This window comes from Motacilla alba, chromosome 2 (genome assembly GCF_015832195.1).
Source record: "Motacilla alba alba isolate MOTALB_02 chromosome 2, Motacilla_alba_V1.0_pri, whole genome shotgun sequence".
Lineage (NCBI taxonomy): Eukaryota > Metazoa > Chordata > Aves > Passeriformes > Motacillidae > Motacilla > Motacilla alba.
This window is the reverse complement of record NC_052017.1, coordinates 45037869-45058021: the sequence shown is the minus strand read 5'-3', so window position 1 is coordinate 45058021 and position 20153 is coordinate 45037869. Positions and strand designations below refer to the sequence as shown.

The 20153-nt window shown below is 35.6% G+C and overlaps 1 protein-coding gene across 1 annotated transcript in view; it reads right to left on the bottom strand.

The window, feature by feature from the left end:
• KIF15 (kinesin family member 15) overlaps positions 1 to 20153 on the bottom strand; it is a 34472-nt gene that overhangs the window by 9264 nt on the left and 5055 nt on the right. Inside the window, exons 5-26 of the mRNA XM_038129305.1 lie at positions 19800 to 19837; positions 19562 to 19659; positions 19010 to 19189; positions 18096 to 18305; positions 17872 to 17997; positions 16382 to 16504; positions 15562 to 15685; positions 13796 to 13887; positions 12783 to 12992; positions 11538 to 11715; positions 10991 to 11132; positions 8550 to 8691; positions 8030 to 8218; positions 7046 to 7153; positions 6154 to 6259; positions 5476 to 5641; positions 4449 to 4599; positions 3372 to 3457; positions 2915 to 2990; positions 2561 to 2647; positions 1475 to 1579; positions 498 to 620 (exon numbers count right to left, since the gene is read on the bottom strand). Coding sequence (XP_037985233.1) covers positions 498 to 620; positions 1475 to 1579; positions 2561 to 2647; positions 2915 to 2990; positions 3372 to 3457; positions 4449 to 4599; positions 5476 to 5641; positions 6154 to 6259; positions 7046 to 7153; positions 8030 to 8218; positions 8550 to 8691; positions 10991 to 11132; positions 11538 to 11715; positions 12783 to 12992; positions 13796 to 13887; positions 15562 to 15685; positions 16382 to 16504; positions 17872 to 17997; positions 18096 to 18305; positions 19010 to 19189; positions 19562 to 19659; positions 19800 to 19837 — 2860 coding nt within the window. The remainder of the gene's footprint in view (positions 1 to 497; positions 621 to 1474; positions 1580 to 2560; positions 2648 to 2914; positions 2991 to 3371; positions 3458 to 4448; positions 4600 to 5475; positions 5642 to 6153; positions 6260 to 7045; positions 7154 to 8029; positions 8219 to 8549; positions 8692 to 10990; positions 11133 to 11537; positions 11716 to 12782; positions 12993 to 13795; positions 13888 to 15561; positions 15686 to 16381; positions 16505 to 17871; positions 17998 to 18095; positions 18306 to 19009; positions 19190 to 19561; positions 19660 to 19799; positions 19838 to 20153) is intronic.

The window sequence follows — 20153 nt, the reverse complement described above, 5'->3', positions numbered from 1 at the left end:
AGACAGAGTTAAAGAAAGATAAGATACTAAAAAGCAAAACCACATTTGAATCAAATGGTGTGCCCTAAATCTGTTTCCAGCAGGTGGAGCTTTTAGTTAAAATTATGAGTAAAGAAAAGATATTACTGAATATAGTTCAGTGGGTGAAGAGACACTGTGGAACATAATATATTCTTCTACCTATTTTAATTTCTCAGCTGCATCATCTAAAGCTGCCATTAAATTCAGCTGATGATTCCTTAGTGGCCTTAACAAAATTAAACCAGGCTCTTAGCATAGGCTTTTATGAAGTAGCTTATAAAATATTTATGTCAAGTAACATGGTAATTTAACAGAATTTGTCAGGTATCTCATGAAAAATTCTTTTACGAACAGCTTAACTAGCTGTAGTTTGAACTAAAATGAGGTTAAGTTTTACATGAGCATTTTAAGCAAAACCACATCCAATTGGTCTGGTTGAACAAATAATCATAATACACCAACATTAATGTTTTTACCTCAATGTTATCAGCGATTTCTCTTCCTTCCAAGGCTTCCTTCAGTTCTTCAATCTTCTTTTCCTGATCTTCTATGATTCCCGTGCTTTCTTCTTTTGCAGCCAGAACAATATTATACTTGTACTACAAAAAGCATTCAATCAGATTTTAAATACTTTAGAAAAACATATTATCAGGCAAAGTTGGCAAACAGAAGACAAAAAAATGTACATCACGAATCTTATGATGATTACTACATTTAGAAATTAGTGTCAATGACTAAAACCAGAATGATATATTTTACTTGCTAAATTATACAAACTGTTTGTAGAGATTAGTTGTCAGAATGATATAAAAAGATTATTAACGTGAATTAGCCATCACAATACATATTACCCACTAAAACCATTATTAAAGAGATAGCCATATTTAGAAATCTGTCTCATCAACATTTTTCTTCTATAGAACCTTTGGCATTCATAGTTCACACAATACATTATGTAAAGCATTCTGTTGGTTGCTCTATCAGTTTTCAAACCAGACCTATTTTAATAAAGCAGAGGCATCATATTTATTCATTATTATTCAAATACACAGTTTTAGTTCTTTATACTTGTTTTCAGATGTAGAACATAGTAATACCAGCAACATAAAAAATTCACTCCATCAAAAATGAATTTACAATTCAGCTTCAATTGCTGAGGTCTTAAATTGCCAATTTCTGAGAAAATCTAAATGTGACTGTCAGCTGAGTGGAGTTTACAGGATGTGAATGGGTCCCTTTAGAGACACAGCTTTTTACCCACCACGTGGAGAGGGTTCACTTTCTGAGACAGCCTTAGGCATAAAATGTTCAGAAGATTTCAACATGTCAAAACAAAGAAGTTTCCTTCTAAAACACTGCAGCAAGTTATACTGTTTGAGACCTGTGATAAGACATGTCATCGCATCCCATTTCTAAAGAACGATACCACGTCCTTCAAAATGACAGAACATACATTTATATCCTCGAGCTCTCTTGTCAGCCCATCTATGGACTCAGTTTTATGATTAATTGAAGACCTCAGCTCCTGGATCTGTCTCATCAAGTCAGTTACAACTTCCTGCAACATAAAAAAAATTAATCCTGATAAAATACATATAAAATCAATATAATGTATAAGTGGACATTTTTGATATATAATTTGTCAATCCCAAACTTTAATCAGGCAGGTGAAAATGAGTCCTCAAACTGCACATATGAAAAATAAACAGAAAATTTGTTGCTGAATCACTGGCTTTTGTTCTAAGCACTTAAACAAAGAACTAAATAACCTGCAGTGTTCACTAGAAGAGAAGACTGGCCTGCTGATTTAGTCTTAGGCTGTAATGGGTTACTAATAGGAGAACAGAACTACTATAATTTAAGGGTATGTTTGTTTGTAATGGAAGAAGGCACATTCAAGAAACACTACTGCACTGACAATACCAAATGATTCTGACCTTATGCATGTCAGATTTTTGGGTTTATGATGGAAAAAGCAATAATTACCGCTGCATCACGCCAGGCAGTAAACACACCGTGTGATTTCTTATGCCTGTTTTATAGACAGCACATATGTTTGCACCAGGGGAACTCAGCTTTCATACTACAACAGTCTTTACATAAAGAAGTGCTTTGATTTGACTAATAAAGATAATGTGACACACAGTCACATTCTTACAACACCTTTCTTGCCTTTTCCATCTGCCAGTTACAACAGTGCCCTGACTGGAAGGCTCTGTTAATCATCTGGGGGATTATGCATTGTTTAGGCATTGAATGTTTTGTCCAGTAGACAGTTTTAGCTTTTTTTTTTTAGCATTTTTTTTGTTTTGTTTAACCTTCAGTCAACTTGTCTTTTCTTTGAATGCATACCAGTTTCCTACCTCCATACGAACCCTGTGCTAGGAAAAAGTAGGATTTATTTTACCTGGCTATATAGCCAGGATTGCCTAAAAGCACAAAATTACTAAGCAGCACAGGAAGGCTCTGGTCTTTCATCTCTACTACAGAACACAGTTACCCACAAGACTGTGTATCAGACGCAGAAATAAGCCCAAACCTTATCTGTATCATTTGTCTTCTTCAAAGAAGCAATAGTCTCTTCAGCAGCAGCCAGCTCCTGTTCCAACGTCCTCAGTTTTGCTTCCTAGAGGAAATAATATTTGTGAAGGAGTATCTTCCTTACCTTTGGTGTATTTTATAAAGCACCAAGTAATGAAAAAAAAAAGGAAGCAAGTTGTTAACCTTACCTAAAAAAATTAACCAGTAGCTTAACAAAACAATATGTAGCCTGAGCACTCTACATTTATTTTGCTGGTAATCAACCTAACAGTCAGTGCACCAATAAAATTGTAATTAATGCCCAAGAAAAGCCACGAACACACAATTCACATATTCAAATCTGCTGTTGTACCTGCTGCTCACACTGTGTCACCAATTCTGAAAACGGTTTCTCCACCTGTCCTTTTTCAAGTACTTTCAAGAGCTCCCTGGTAAAAATAAAAACATTTTGTGTTTATATTTCTCACTACAAATGTAAGAGAACATTAACAAGAACAAACTGATATGAGGTTTTTTTCATTTGCACTTAATTTTTTTAAGTTCTTCAGTTATCACCTTCTCAGTGCTATACAAAAGACTAATACTTTAGTTACTAGCCTTACACTGCTATCAGTGGCAGAATTTTATCTTTTACATGAAAAACTATACAATGAAATTACTTTAAATAAAAATGAATTGCTGTTCTGATTTGGATGAAATAAAAAACCAATCTGGAGAAAACACCTCTACAAATGGGATCCCCATCTCAATATAACATATAGAACCGATGAGGTCAGATGAAAATAAACCCAATGCTAATTAAAACTTACTTTGAATTGTTTTCTTTGTCTTCTTGTAACTGTAAGGTTAGTTTTTCATTATGTTCTTTTTCTGTTTTCAGCAGCTGCAAAAGGTTCTAGAATATCAAAATATATGTTTGCTATAAGAAGTTACAATATAAGGTCTCTAAAGCAATTTAAAACAAAATAAAAACCTAAACAAATCTTTAAGATGACTGAAAAAACCCAACCACCCCAGAAAATCGTAAGTGGAAACTGGAAGATCTTTAGTTTGTTCTGAAGACATTCAAAAGCAAACTCTTATTTATATTAAGTAATTGAATCCTTTCACCTGCCATTAATAATAGTTTCATATAGCTATGATGTTCCTCAATATCCAAAGCTGTGAAGGGAAAAATGAAAATTTTCAATTGTATATTAATTTGGGGGCATTTAAAAATGCTGTATTTGTTCAAAATATGAAATATACAGAATTTAAACCAATAATATTCAATCTGTCAGCATTCCCTTAAACACTAACAAGGAAAATTTATATCAAACTTGCCGAGCAGGCATCACACACCCTGCAGAAACACAGGCAAAATTATTTGCAAAATCCCTTGAGCAACCTTGCTGCTGTTTTGCAGTCACTGCAGTCTGACAGGCTTTCAAGGACAGTATCAACTAAATTGCAGGAGAGTGATCCACCTCAAGCCATAGATCATTTTAACAAGATCACATCCACTATGAAAATTTTTAAGAAACTGCTTTGTAAAAATAGAATAATTAGGATAGTCTTGGCTGGCCCTGAGATAAAAGGTCATCTCAGCATTTCAATGTCAAGATTCTTTTCCAAAGAAGCTTCTTATTCCTTTAGTAATTACCACATCTCCAGAGCAATTTCTTCAGCCTAAAAACTTACTATTCCTGATGCTACTGGATATTTCTGATAGCCCGTGGTTGCAAAAGTCTTGCACTAGGTTTGGAAAAAGAATTTGGGTACATCTTCCAAATGAAATCACCAAGAAACCTATTACTACTGTGGAATGTTATCAGTGATACACTAATAGAAATGAGGCAATCTGGGTTCTGTATAATCAAGTCCTTTAAAATCCTTGACTGTCTTACACTCAGCTCAGTTTTCATTGCTTCTGCTTCTTGCTTCCTGTCCTCAAGTTGTTGCTTCAGCTGGTCCGTCTCAAACTTGGCCACCTCCTGCAAATTGTCGTAGTCATCCTGCAGGCTTGCCTTTTCTTCAAGAATCTTTTCATGTTCTAGCCTTCATAAAAAAACCCAGACCAAATAATCTAGTAAGGGGTTTGTGTCCTTATAAAAATACTCCAATCAACTGTATTTTAAAATATTCCAATAATACACAGAGAAAAAGAATACTCTCCGAACAGTATTTCTGCTGACACAGAATGCACCAATACAACCACAGCATTTAATTTCAGTCCCAGGTTCCTGGTCTTACAATGCCTCACTCAAAAAATTACTTCAACTAAGACATGACCTGCTATAATGCAAAATGTAGTGAAATTTTCCAGGAACAAAAATCAAACCCAAAACATAAAACCAAAGCGCAACAAAACAAACTAAACAAAATAGCAACAAAACCCAACATAACTAAATCACATTAGGAATTAAAAACCATACTAATTATCATCTCCTGATGATAATGGCAATTGCTGCAGACAAGGCAATGAGCTTTTCTGGCTTTGATACTCAAACTTCAGTTATTTTTTGTGATTTCTTTCTGCTTGTCATTTTTAGAGCAGCATCATTACATCACCTGCTTCATGTGACCAGACTGACAAACTGTCCACTTAATTTTTGGAGAGCAGCAAGTTTACAGATACATCCTATTTAATGAGAAAATTATATAGGAAAGCAAAATTAAGGCAGGCACATTGTTTTCTTTCTGATAATTCCACCATGTTGCCTGAAATAGGCATGAAAGAATGGCAAAAAAACCCCAAACAAACAACCCAAACAACCCCTTGCCCCCAAACAAACAAACAAGCAAAAGACAAACACAAAACAACAACTTTGAAGAAAACATGTGAAGTGCAAGTTCACACAAAAGAGAGGATGACTAAATCAATGGATGCATCCAGAAGGGATGACAAGGCATTGTACCAAACTGCCAACATACCTGACACTGTCCAGCTGGAACTGTACATCCATATGTCTACCAGAAAGCTGACTTATTTCTTTCTCTTGCTTTTCCCTAAAGGCACTATATTCCAGTTTTACATCAGACAGCTCCTTGTCTGCAGACTGCAGGACAATGCGCAAGTCATGGACTTCACTTGTCAATACTGTCAAAAAACCCCAAAATAATTTATACGTTATTTGGAAAACTGTGCTAGATATAGGACACAGAATACTACAGAAGCTGCTGGGATCACAAAGCTCTGCATGTTTTCAGTGGAAAAAATCTTGAAAGTCACACACAAAAAGGCTCCATGAATGAAAAAGATCAACAAAACACTGACTTTAAAGGTGAATCAAAAGCATTCCAGACAATATCACTGTAATTTTCATAGACAATAGAGGTTTAATCCTTTGTTTTTATTTAATATTTTCATTTTAAATACTGTATCTTGTACCTCCTTCACATGCAAAGACAGAACCATTTTGAATATTGTATACTGTGCAGGACTAGGCAAAGATGATATGCAAGTATTAAAGATTGCTTTCTTTATTAAAACAAAAAATCAAACCAGTATGTCTAACACCCCAAATAGTTACTCAGCACATGCTATTGTTGTTTTAAAACAGTAAGACACCTCAAAACTTTTTATGAAATTTTAGTATAACAAAGACTTACGATCAGCATTGTTTTGGCTTTCTTGAAGCTGCTTTTCAAGTGATTTTATCTGTTCAAGGAGCTCCTGGCGCTCTTTACTCCAGTCATTCCTTTCAGATGAAAGAAGCTTGAAAAGAAAAGTAAAATTTTTTAAATAGAAGGAAGTGTAGGAGTAGGTAGGAAGAAGGAAGTGTAAGGTAGGTAACACACTGTAACAATAAGATAATGATGTATTAAAGCATTTAATCAACTGATTATAAACACATTTTTCTTTAAATTCAGTATTCAAAGACTCCGAAATCCCTCAAAGTCCAAGGAAAAAATAATTTATATAACTGAAGACATTCCCTTGTCTAAAAAGTTCATTTAAAAGGAACCCACAGCTTAGGATCTGATATCACAGATATCAGAAGTGAGACTGATCTGGAAAGAATACAGGCCTTATTTCCTCTTCTATGATAAAACAACACTAGCAATTAAGCAGAACTTGCAAATGTTTGATATTCCAACTGAGATGAGTATTTTCAGCATTCCAAAGTTTAAAATTTCCTTGTTACTATAGCTGTTTTCCAGAAATCATGAAGTTGACCAAACCCAACCACAACACTGGTTATTAGCTTGTATTTAAGCTCAAGCAGACTTGGATTCACAGGATTTAAAACAACAAAACCAAACTCAAAACTGCAGTGTTATATGAACCTTCTCTCCTTACTTCAGGGGCATTGGATTAGATGACCTTTAAACCAAACCAAACTATTCCATGATTTTAAATCCTTGTCTTCCTGCACAGCCCTGAGTTATGATGCTATGTAAATTTGTCAAAATGCAAGTAACATTGCAAGACCTCACTAGACAACACAGCAGTATGACTGTATGATAGTTACATGAGCCCTATATTACATTGTTCTCTCACCTCCTGTATTTGTGCAGAGTGATGCTCCAGTTTATTAATATGCTGCTGGAGTTTCATATTCTTGCTTTCCTCTTCATCCAGCTTTGTCTGCATTGTGCTCAGTTGCTCCTATGACACAAAAGACACTCAAAATTAGAGCAGCCATCTTGCACTTTTTTTCACATGCCATATGGCAGCCTGTGCTTATTAAATATAGAAAGTCAACAAGTTTCTATTTTTATGACCTGAACCAACAGAAAACAGAACACTCAAAAATCAACTGATATCTTAAGTAGCTGATTTCTCCTATTCTAACTTAACTGCCAAAACATAAGAAAATCCATCAGTGAATACAAGGACTGAATTCAATAAACACTTCAGATACATGTTTATCTTGGAAAAATAAGGCTTTAAAAATAAATTATTCGAAACATACACTAGTTATACTCCTTACAGGATCTCTGCACTATGGTAAGCATCAAAGAGGGCTTTTGGCTGTTGTGCCAGGGTTTTTCATGCACTGAAGTTAGCTCCAGCTCTAGAGTAGTTCAGATAAATTTGTAGTGCTCTTCTATGTGAAAAGAGACCTTCCCCGCCCACTAGAAAAGATACAAGACAATGTATAATGGTGGACAAGCATTATTTGGCAGGTTTCTTCAAATAATGCAGTATTATATATTAAGCTTGTGTATTGTTCCAAATGTAGCTGTCAGCTTATAAAGAGGATTCCTCAGAGACAAGTTATCAGGTTTAAATAGAAAAAAGTATGAACATCCTGCAAGACACTACTTATGATATTCAACCTTCAAATCACTTTCAGTATTGTTGTTGTAAATCCTCTTTCAAGTACCATGTATAGAGAACTGTTTAGTGTTAAGTATTAATGAGGGGCTTCACTTTCCCATGCAAATCAAAATGCACTTGGTGCAGGGGAGGTACTTCATGGCAAAGCCTGCTTAATAATAAAGTTGCACATACACTTCACTTTTTATTCAGAACATTCACCTGTGCCACTTTGAGCTCCTCAGCAATAGCTTCACATGCTTGTTCACTCATCTCTGGAGGAACTGGCTCTTTTAGAATGTCATCCATCATCTCTTCAGAATGCTGAAAATCTTCAAAATGATAATCTGGGCTTATTCGCGGCACAAGGCGAGACCTTAGCTGGTAAGCTCTAGTTGGAGTAGTTATGCTCTGTTACAAAGATGACAAAGCAGTCTTTATTTTAACTGTAAAATGAAAATTAAACTTTGTCTGGCATTGTATTTTTTAAATTCCATAAGCAGAATAATTAAATAAAATGCTAAAAGTGGCTAGTTCTGAACTACTATTATTTCTTCAGATTTGTCATCTGATGACAGTAGCAGCCATTCAGTTAATACTCCAGAACAAAAAGCAGCCTATTTGGTTTATCACATATGGAGAACATTCCAGAAAACTAGTTAGGCTAAGGGATCACACAAATGACAGTCTTGCACAACTCAGGAGTAAGTATGTATGGCCTTAAATAAACTCATTCTCATACCTTTAGGCTTTCTCTATGTAGCTTGTGTAGCTGCGAGACTTCTTGGCGCTTGTGTGCTTTGGTTGCCTCCAGAATGTTTTCAAGATGCTGGTTTGCTTTCTGAAGGGATTGAAGCTCTGATTCCAGTTCCATCTGTTTTTTCCTGTTTAGGAAGTATTTTGCTGCTGTCAAAACTACTCCATGAGTATGCCTTCCTATCCGTAAGAATACACTGCAGTATTGCCAATGAGCAAACTGCAGCTGAACTTTTACCCAAACACTGAAATGCATTATTTTGAGAAGAAAGCCACTACTGCTGTATTAAAAAGTAAAAAATAACGAATAAAAAATTAAAAAGCTAAGCAGCTTATTTGTGCCTGCATAATGAAGCAAGCAGATGGATAACTAAACATGTCAGAAAAAAATCCATTACATAGTAAGAAATAAGCTGAGAGCTCTGCAGTTCCTTTTATGAGAAAGTGATATCACCCATACCAATATGGTTTTAAGCTTTAAAAATGTTATCCAGTTATATGAGAAGTCTAAACTGGAGCTTGCCAGGATTAAAGAAAATCCTTTAAAGACTTTTTTTTGAAAGTGCTGCTCTGTTAAGATTATTTTGCCCTCTAAGAGTACTTTAGCTGAAATCCAACAGTTGAGCAGAAATTTAGGAATAATTTTCACTAGGTATTTTGCAGAGCTACATGCTGTTACTGTGATAGTTGCCATTGCTGTCATAATGGTAGGGTCAAAGTCTATACACAAATGGAAACATACTATTTAATCTCTTGGCAGTTTAATGCAATCATATTCCCTCAAGCTCTTGGCATCTGTAGCAAAACTTAGGGAACAAAGTAGAAGTTCTGACTGCAGTTGGACAGCAGAAAAATTAGCATATTTTTTTTTTGTGAAATTGCTATTTTACTCTACTTTTATTCAGTTACAGCATATATTTACCTGTATGTAAAGTTTCAGTTTCTCTGAAACGGAAACAAGTTTAAATTTAGTGAAATTTAGTGACTCCAGAGGCTGAAAAACACATTTCCGTTTGACTGCACCCCACCAAGAAAATGTTGGTAATTGATAATAAAGTGCATAGATACTAACAAGGAAGCAAGACATTCACAAAACACATACAATATAAATCTATTTAACGGGCAGAAAAATAAAGTAATCGATATATAAAAATATAAATAGACTACTGCAAATAATGATATGGAACAATTGATGAACTACTGAATTGATAACCTCAGTAGATCATAATACTGTTATTTATCAAGCTCATGGGATTTGCTACCCAGAAAGCTAACAATAGAAATGCAGATTTGTACAATTGCCTAAAAGAGCAAAAAGGATATTAAAAGCTACTTTGTAAAAACAGAAGTGGGGAGGCAAAATTGTACCTGATGCTTTCAGAATTGCACTTTAATTTCACTGAAATCAACAGAAAGCAACATTCTTAGGTACAATTAAAATAAATTTTTAAAAAATCAGGTCCTTTTTGCCTTCCAGGCTTGCATTACGTTTGCTGGAAATGCTATTTTTCTTCTATCTGCAGTTACAAGATCTAAATTTTTCAGAAATGGGGTTAATCAAGTGAAGTAATGTATTATTCACATGCATATGAACACTGAAGGTATTAGTGAGGCCATTCCCATTATCTTGTGCTGCCCTCTAGGAGAATGATGACAGTAAACTCTTTACTACATTAATAAGGGCAAAGTAGAGCCTTACCTCATGTTTATGGATATAATGGATATAAATGTACTACTGACACCATGTCTTGGCTCTGATTTGAATTAAACCATGGTTCCCATAACAAGTCTCAAGATAACAGTTTTATTGCCTTCTTAAAAATCTTTGAGATAAAAAATTAACCAACAGGTTAGCCAGAGTTTTCTCGGGTGCTTGGACTCTGCATTTATTTTGACTCAAACTTGCAGACTTTAAGTGATTATGTTAAAAATTACTGTAGCACAAAACCAAACCCCCAAATACTCCTCTCATTCTCCCCTATCCCATCAACTCCTACTTCCCATCAGTGCCTCCACCTGTAATATTTCAATTACTGAAAACATCTGCTCTACATGGAAGCTAAGCCAAACTCTCCCAGTGCTGTTAAGGAGATGACTACCAGAATTAAAGGGTATGTCCATCTCCTGCATGGTGTGAAGCATTTTTCTGCATACTGCCATCAAGAGTGGCTTTGGAAAAGACAAAGAAACCTGCAGCAGTGCAGATGTACCTTCAGATTCAATGATGGCTGTTCTGTAGTCTGGGAATTAGTGAGTTCAACAGGAGCATATCCTGTGTGTGCATGTCATTATTCTTAAGCTGGCCCTTTCTCACATGCAAAGAACAAGCCTAGTCAGTATAATCAGGATCTGAGTTTTCCAAAAATCAATATGAATAATGACTTAAAACCATTTAATTACAGATATTTCAATACTGTTTTGTCTCACTTGGTTAGCTCTTTAAATTCTTCGTATTCTTGCTTTGAAGTTGCCAGTTCAGCTTGGGTCTGCAGCAGATGAGCTTTCAGCCTTTCAACAGATGCCAGTGAGTTGCCTTCCACTGACATGGTGGTGGAATGAAAGCGGTGACCTAAAGAACAAACATAGACTCTCTGAAATCACACAGCAGCTCAAATACCTAAAGTCTCACTAGAATGAAAGTGTTTGTCAGCTTTTGAACAGCACAGCAGCAATTGAGATTGACAAAAATAGGCATTGGCAACAGTCAACACGAAAACCAGTAATAATTAATATTACTGCAGTCTTCATGATAACTAGGGAGCACAAAATGAGATGAGTTTCACAAGCTGCAAATCAAAATTCCCTATTGCTGGAAGGCCAAAAAGAATACAGTTAAGTGAAATTGTTTTCTCAGTCTTCAGGTATCACTTTGAGGAAGGCAAAAATACATCAAGACAGACATTTTTAACACTATGCTGCACACAGCAGAAACACAATAAACGCATTTATCCGGAAAACATTAGCATATTTTTACCTCTAGTACTTTTCTCTGAGGCTGAAGCTTCCAAAAAAGCTTTTTCTAGCTCTGCAATGGTCTGAGCATCAATTTCTTGGGCCTTTTTAACTGATTGTAAAGAACGAAGTTTTTTATTCTCCTCTCTGAGATTATGGTTCTCCATGGCGTACTTCGCAATTCGTGGGTGTTGTTCCATCTGTGGTAACCAATATTTTATTAAACAGTTTTTATTTTCTGGACAATGCTATAGCTATCTAGCTGTTACTCTACTACCTTTAATAAGGATTAAACTGTAATAAAAAAGGAAAAGAGGCATTCCCCACAGTGGTCAGTTTTTCTTTGGTTAATTTTCTTACTGCCTTGGAATTTACTCTCAAGACCTTATGTGTTTACTCTTATGTGTTTACTCTTATGTGTTTACTCTTTTACTGCTAATAAAGCAGTAGGATGCTTTCCTTGCTGCTCTTGATACCCTTTTGCATTTTAACTTTAACTTTGGCTTTCTCAACGCCATAGTAATGGCATCTTCCTTGCAAGCCATAGTAATGTTTCTGCAGTCAATAAAGGACTGTCCTGAACTTCAGTTTTCCTCCTCCCTTTCCTTTGAACTCAGTTATGACGTACAGATTTATGCTACTCTGCCAAGACATTTACTCCTCTTCCCTCCTTGTGCTTGGAGGAAATTATTTTTCAAGAATTTGCCTTTTCTATTGGGTTTCTTTGTTCTTCAAAACTTCCTCACAAATGATACCACGCCTACCAGACACCTGAATAACCCAAACCTGTCCTTCAAATAGCTCCAGGACCACATCCCCCTTTATATGTCCACCTGGCATGTGTATTATCTTTCAAAACCCATGGCATTATTGCCATCCTGCTGTCTTTCCCTTTCAACTGACGTCGTAGAGCTTGAAGTCTGCCATATGAATGAGGATTTGTGATTTGGAGACTTCCTTGAGTTGCTGAAAAGAAACTTGGTCCTCTGCTTAACCCAGATCAGGTGGCCTGTGGCAAGCTCCCACCACAACATCACTCTCACTAAACTCTCCTCTTAGGCAAACTCAAACTCTAAACCCAGCCATTGTCTCTTCCATAGGGAAGCCCCATGCATTTCAGATGCTTCTATGAGGGAACCCACCACCCATCCTCTGCTTTTCTGCTTGACCTTCCTAAAAAGCCCCTATTCACCCATCACAGGACTACAACACGTGAGCTATCTCACAAAAAAAAACTGTTCCAGAAAAGAAAAAACAAAGACTTTACCTGTTCTCTGAGTATCTGCACTTCCTCCCTCAAGTCACTGAGGAGATCATCTTGCTCTTTTGGCAATAACATTCCACCAGCTTCTTTATGTAATCTCTCCAAGCGAACAATATGGTGTTCCCGGAATTTAACTATCATTTTATTGGACTGAACAAATTTTTCCTTCTTGGCACACAGTTCTTCTAGCTGCGCCACTTTTTCTAACAAATTCTTAGAAAGTACATAGACAGATTAGTGAATTTTTAAGCTGCACATCGCATATACATGCAACAGGCAGACAAATCATGCAAAATCTCAGTTACAGTAATTTTGTGAATACAGACTATCCTTTTTAGCAGATTTGTAGAGACCAACAGCTCATATCAAGAACCAAAATTACACAACATGTTGCAAAAATTGTACCTAGAAACTCCAGTTTGATCTAGTAGAATAAATATTCTGTTAAGCACCTCAGATGCACATCACTAGAGTGCCTGTTTCAGTTTATTTTCCTCAGGAAAAAAAAATCCATTTTGTCTGTTTCAGTACTATACCATGAGGAAAGAACAATAAAATGCGAATGACTGGGACATTTGCTTCAAAAAACACACTGTTGATTAAAACACTCAAAATTCAGTAAAACAGAAGCTTATTCTGTTAATTTTTTTTAAATTAGAAAACCCCAATAAAGCCCCCACCCCTTCAAATTAAATATACTGTCAAAGGTATCCTATGGCTTGTCAGAATTTGAAAGACAGAATAGAAACATAGAATTATTTCAGTTGGAAAAGACTTTTACAATCAGCAGATCCAACCATTGATCCCCCACTGCCAAGTCCACTACTAAACCATTGTCCTTAAGCACTGCAGGTTACCTTAAATGTCATTTGACTAACTTCCCTTGTTACCAATCTTTGTTATCTTTGGACAGAGTATTTTTATTCAAAATCAAGGAAATCATTATGAAAGTCAGCTTCAATATGCTCACTGGTCTCTCACCAGAAAGTACACTGGAAATATCAGTGTTTTCTTACCTTCTTTTCACCTTCTGATTTCTCCCAGAACAACATTGCTTCAAGAAAGTTGTTCATGTAATTTATGTTGTTTTTCCCTTTTTCAACAGCATCTGTAGGGGAAGTCAAAGAAACAAATGCTGTATTTATTAAAATACCACTTATAAATGTAGAAAAACCTGTTTAACATGACAATTGTGTAAAGTAAATTCAAATAAATTATTTAAACAGTGTAATTCTTCCACAAAGATCATGTGCCATACCCAGAGCACACTGTTTAGACAGTCATTCCGAGTCACCTGCAAGTGCTGATAAAGAACAGAGCTAATTTACATAACTGTATAATTAACAAAGTTGTTAAAGCATTAAACAGACTTGCAAAGGACTTTAATAAAAGTAAAAGAATCAGTCTGTTCAGCTAAGCATATCTGTAAAATGCAAAATCCCTCTGAAATTAATTTGATAACACTGAGCCATTATTAGTACAGTTTGTACATATTAAAAGTGGACTGACTGGTTTATGAGAAGGAAGTTTGGGAAAATAAGCTTGAATTATGTGGACAATTAGTGGCTTAATCTGGAAGGAAAGTGTCCACACAAGGGATTAAGAGGGTTTAATAATCCACTTAGAAATTAATTCAAAATAGCATGTCTGAATATTCTAATACAGACAATTCTACTTATTTATGGAATACTAATCACCATAGTATCTAGGTCCACGATAGCTAAATGATCATGATTTAATATATTTTAAAATGCCATCATGTTTCTGAAGCACACAGAAAGCAGATTTTGTATTTCTGTGATTGAGTGTTGCAAACATAATTTAAATGCACAGAACATACACAGCTCTGATATATTAGGTTCTTCTCAAAACTCCTCCTGAGCGTTTAACCATCATCACTTGTTTTCCCTCAGAACTCTATCATGGGTCTAAACATTGAGCCCTCTGTCAATATTCATATATTTATGAGCCATGATTCAGTGTCCTACCTCACCTCTGACTTGTTTTTACAGGTTGAACATGTATGCTAACAGAGAAGTACTTTTTCCTTAGGAAAACTCAAGCCCAGATGCTTTTTATTAGACAAGGCTTTCTAACTTCTGTCATAACTTCTGCTGTATTTTCTATTTCTTGGCAAGGTCAGGCAAGAGTTGACTCACAAAAACAGTGAGAGTTACAAGACAAAGTTTACAACCTTGCAATCAAACATTATCAAGCAGCGCATTTCAGTGAGAAACATACACACTGGGAAGCTCGGCTGAGATTTGTATTGCAGATAAAATGGCCTAGTGAGAAGCCTATGGGAGGTTACCTAAAAACTCTATTTCAACCTCATATTGAAATCAAATGTCTGTTGAAAGTAAGTATCCCTCTAAGGTTCTTCTGGAAGGGGCAAAAAAGGGAAAAGTGTGAAGAAAAGTAGTTAAAAAGAACTTAAAAGAATGCAACATTGTGCCTTCCCTCTGACTTAAATGTACAAGGAATCACATGCAAACTTTTGGTTACTTAAAGGATTAGGTAGCATATATCTTAAGAAGTGAAAGAATATCTAGGTATCATATAATAAAACTATAGCCCAGTACTCAAACTTACGAGGAAGAAAATAAAACCACATTAACAATTTTGCAAGGTAGCAGATACAAGTACAGGAAATAGGATTCCTAAGCAAAATGTGACCCCTGTAGTTCATTCCCTACAAAAATATTAATCCAAAAACTTAATGAAGGCCCCCAACCTTCTGGGTTACAGAAGCAGCAAATTCTCCCTCACCTCCAACTCTTACCTTGTGATACAGAAATACTGCACACAGATGGAACTGAAGTAAGTTTAGCAAGCTGCTCTTTCAACTTCTTGACCTCAGCTTGCAGCTGGTTCACATTTCCTTGTGTATCTTCATTTACTACAGCCTTTTAGAAATTTGACAGAATTAGGAAAATGTATAAATAAAAATCTTGCATGATGAGAGAAAACTCAAAGAATGCTAACCAGAAAAATTACTGAGAACTCCTTCCATTTTAGAAGAGGAAGAATTCCTCAAAAAAGCAATGTTCCATTCACTGAGAAATGAGCAAGTTGCACTTCAGATGGAATTAGATGTTAAAAAATGTGATGATTTTGCAGAATTGTGTCTGGACCTTTTTCACCAACAAAGCAGTATACATCAGAGACAGTTTCAGCTAAATGACAGCATGCTTTTCAACACCCACTCATGAAAAATTACATTTTGGGCACTAGTATTAATATAGAATAAGTGAACAGAAACAACATTGAATCAGGACTTTTTTTGTCAATTTGCATTTTAATAGATCGACTTTTTCCTTTCTAATGAAGTGCTCTGAGAGCAAGCAATGAATATGTGGTTAGTAGCCATTACTTAGTGTCCAGCTGTTGTCCTTTATTCCTAACAGCAAACAAGCTCTTTTCAAAAACAATTTGTCTTAAAAAAAAAAAACACAAAGAAAATTAATGTTTTCAAATAAGCTAAATCAAATAAAATTAGTGAAAGCACAGGAGTACTTCAGTGAAGCTACCTTGTTTGCAGATATGTAAGTTAAATGACAAGTGTCTCTTGCTACAATAAAAACATTAAGTAACTTTCTTACCTTGTTTTTAATCAACTTTGCTCTCTGAGCAAAATTGAGAGTGGACAGTGTTTCACCAAAACACTTGGATCCTGGGTGAACATTGGCAATTATACATGTTCTTGCATTACCACCAAGAGAATCCTATTTAAAAACATGGAAGTTAGTTTTATTTGCATGTTTTTGGTGAAAACAGGAAGCCATCACCTAAAAGTTATGGTGCATAATTTCGAAAAAATTGCAGAAATAATTTTATTTGAACAATTGCAGAAATAATTTCAACAAATATCCACACAGAATGTTTAGGTTCTCAAATTTTACTTCAAATGTGGGTAAAAAGGATGTAACCGTAAATAAAGATTTTATTTGGGGCTTCAAAACCCAGACTATATTGAGATATTTTCTTCATCTGAAGAGCAGGGAGAGGAAAAAATTCTAAACAACTGCAAAAATAATTTTGGCAATTAGCAGATTAGTGGCAACGCTGCTTTCAACATCATCTGTTCATTGTTCCAGCCTATCTTCCTTCTGGTTGCAACTATCAAACAAAAGCACAAACCAACAGATTCTTGACCAAGGATATAAAAGGATCACCTCTCTTTTACATGCACAGCATTTCTGTGCTGTTAAACAAGTACCTGTCAAATCTCAAGAGAAGGCAGCATTTATAGCTAAAGACTAAAAGTCTGGTACTACAGAATAGTCCACAAGCCTTGATGGCATTCTCACTCTAGTAGTGAAGCTCATGTTTGTGGACTTCTTTGCAGTATAGACGCCTCAAAAAAATAACCACCCAAAGTAACAGCTCACAAAGTTGTGATTCTCTTCCATTTTTTTTGGTATTTTGGGTTGCATTGGAAGAACATAATTCCTCAGAGTTTCATCAATCTACACAGAACTGGGATGGAACATTGAGAAATTTTGCTGTGATCACAATACTGTGTTGTAATGCAAATACTGTATGTGTACAAATACTATATTATAATGCAAAAATATACTACAGCCATTCATGTACACATCACAGAATTTTGGTGACTGCTGACATCCAACAAATCTTTGGCTGCTTATGTCTTTGTTCTGTGTTCATTTTGAAAAGAGCCTACAAGCTCAGGTAGGAGATTAAATTTAACTGATCTTTAACACCAGACCCTAAGCATACATAAGCTAATTCTGGAAATCACAGCAAACGTTTCAACACATCTCTAAATATTACACTTTCATACACATTATTTCCCAAATTATACAGATGAAAATGTGTTTTTTTTTTCCTTTAAAACTTCCAAATATGTACATAGTAGTAGCTTATGAGAATAGATTTGTCTTCAGTTAACAGCAATGGATTGATCAGAAATCTGCTTAGGCTAAAAAGATAATTTTCAATCTTTTATCCACTTGCCCAATATTGAAACAACTTTAATGCACTGGAATTCAGCTTTTAATAGTTAAAAAGCCCAATGAAATATATTTTTCTACATCCCAAGTAGCAGATAAAATCCAGAGGATATATTTACCCGTAGCAGAAAAGTGAGCTTGGAATCCCGGTAACAAATGTGCCTTTGTTTGCCATTGCCCACATCAACAAGCGCTGTGATTACTTGGGCCAGGCAGCTGAGCGATCGATTGATGTTGCCAGCTTCCTAAAAAAGAGGAGGAAACAAGAGTGAATGGATTTGGTGGAAGGAGCAGGGCACTGCATCTGAAAGGAGAAAGATGCCACAGACACTACAAAACTAACCTTTAACCTCAGTCCTTCTGTATGGGTGTCTTTCTGTCTCTCAGATCCTGCCAAGTCAACCAGGTTGAGCAGGGAAGACCGAATGTTAACAACCTCATTGTTTTTCTCCATGGATTCCACTGTGATAGTGAAAACTGCATGGGATCTGGAGGATTCTCTGTTCATGGAGGTTGATGCCACACGACGGTTTCTCCAGCCCATAGTTAATACCTAAGCATGAAAAAGACATCACAATTTAAACTGTGTCAGACTGTACTTTACATACAGGTGACATAAGCAGCCGTAGGCACAATTCCATGCAAGAGCTTTTAAAAATCTCAAGGACAAGGACTTTTTTTACTGTTTTCCAGTATAAGTATTTTAAAAGCAAAAAAGATATAGCTGCAGTCAAGCTTATTAGCAGAGCTTGTTATAATATTCACTTCTTTTCTCCAAAAGTGCCACTGCTGTTAGAAAGCCTAACATACCCCATACTGACATATGTTAGCAGTACACACAATAATAATTAAAAAAAAAATAAATAAAGTCGCACAAGTACTATCTGTATGTGTACCATTCATGGAGAAATAAACCTGTCAGTTCTGGAACACATGGAGCCCACTTAGCAGGAAATGTAGTTTTCTGTGGCTGTTTCAGAGATGTGTAGGGAAGGCATTGGGGAAAGAATACTGTAATTGCCATTCAGGTATTTCAAACTCTAAAACCTTTTTGATTTCTTACAGGTAGATGGGATAGTCAGGAAGCATTGACTTAACCAGCTTTTTTTACACTGTGTTTTAGAGTAGAAAAATAGGGGGGGAGAAAGCATTACAGGAAAAAAAAAAGGCAAAAAAAAAGAGCTTTAATCCAAAAGGAATATTTACCACATAAGATTTAAGATGAATAGTCCAGCATTAAAAAGTGCCATAAAATACCTGGTATGCTTCAGCAGCAGATGACACCACCTGTTCAACAGCACCATCAACAAAGACTCCCTTCTTGATGTGTTCTCTGAGAAAGAGTCCAGCTGAAGCAGAATCTAGCAAGTCAAATATCTGTTCATTGTAGATTTCAATAAATGAGCATTTGCAGAGAAAACTCTTTCCACTGCCAGCCTGAAAAACACAGTAATTTACACTATAAACAGATTGGTTTTATTAAGTCTGTCATTGTATGGCAGCAAGTCTCTTTTCACAAGTATCTAAAGCTATTAGATTGCATATATATTCTGCACACTATACATTCCTGATGCCCAGGTGACAACCAACATCCAGAAACCTAGATGCATTTTTAGACTCAAAATATGAGCACACTTGTGTCTGAAGAAACTGTACTATAATTTGGCAGAGTACAAGATGCAAGCATTTCTCATGAATACATTTGAGTCAATAATCTTGGTAACTTAATGGCTGCACACACAGTTTACCAACCCCAGATAATCTTTACTGTGAGACACTACTGCAATAGTAATTATAAAATAAATGTACCTTTTCCTTTTCCCGCTCAATTAGAAAAAATAAGTATTCAAAGCTCCGTGGAATTACACCTCTCAGACTGTGAGTGAAATTATCAGAATCAGATGGTCCTAAAGAGATTTTTTTAATTAAAAAAATAATTAATTAGTAGTACTCAAGAGTAGCGGCTGACATGACGAATACATCGCAAGACAAAAAAAAAAAAAAAAAATTAAGAAGCCACTGAAAGATTAATCTCTCATGCACTTACCCATCATAGTAAAAGTTTTTCCTGACCCAGTCTGGCCACTAACAAAAAGAAAAAAAAATGAGATTAAACTTTATTCTGAATTTTTCATTCATCTTCATCTTTTAAGAAGAAGTCAAAGCTTAAAACAAGCAAACAAAAAATTTCTAAACTGGAGATAAGGACAAAACAGCAAGCTGAGAAACCAGTCAGCTAAAAAGGTATAAAAATAGAACAGCAAATTTTACCAATAAATCCCATTAGATAAATCCCATTTTGTCTCCCCTACCACCCACCATTTCCTTCCTCATTTCTGTTGGAAAGGGAAGTTAGCATTAAAATGAAAGCTTTCAAATATATACATAAAAATAATTTTGG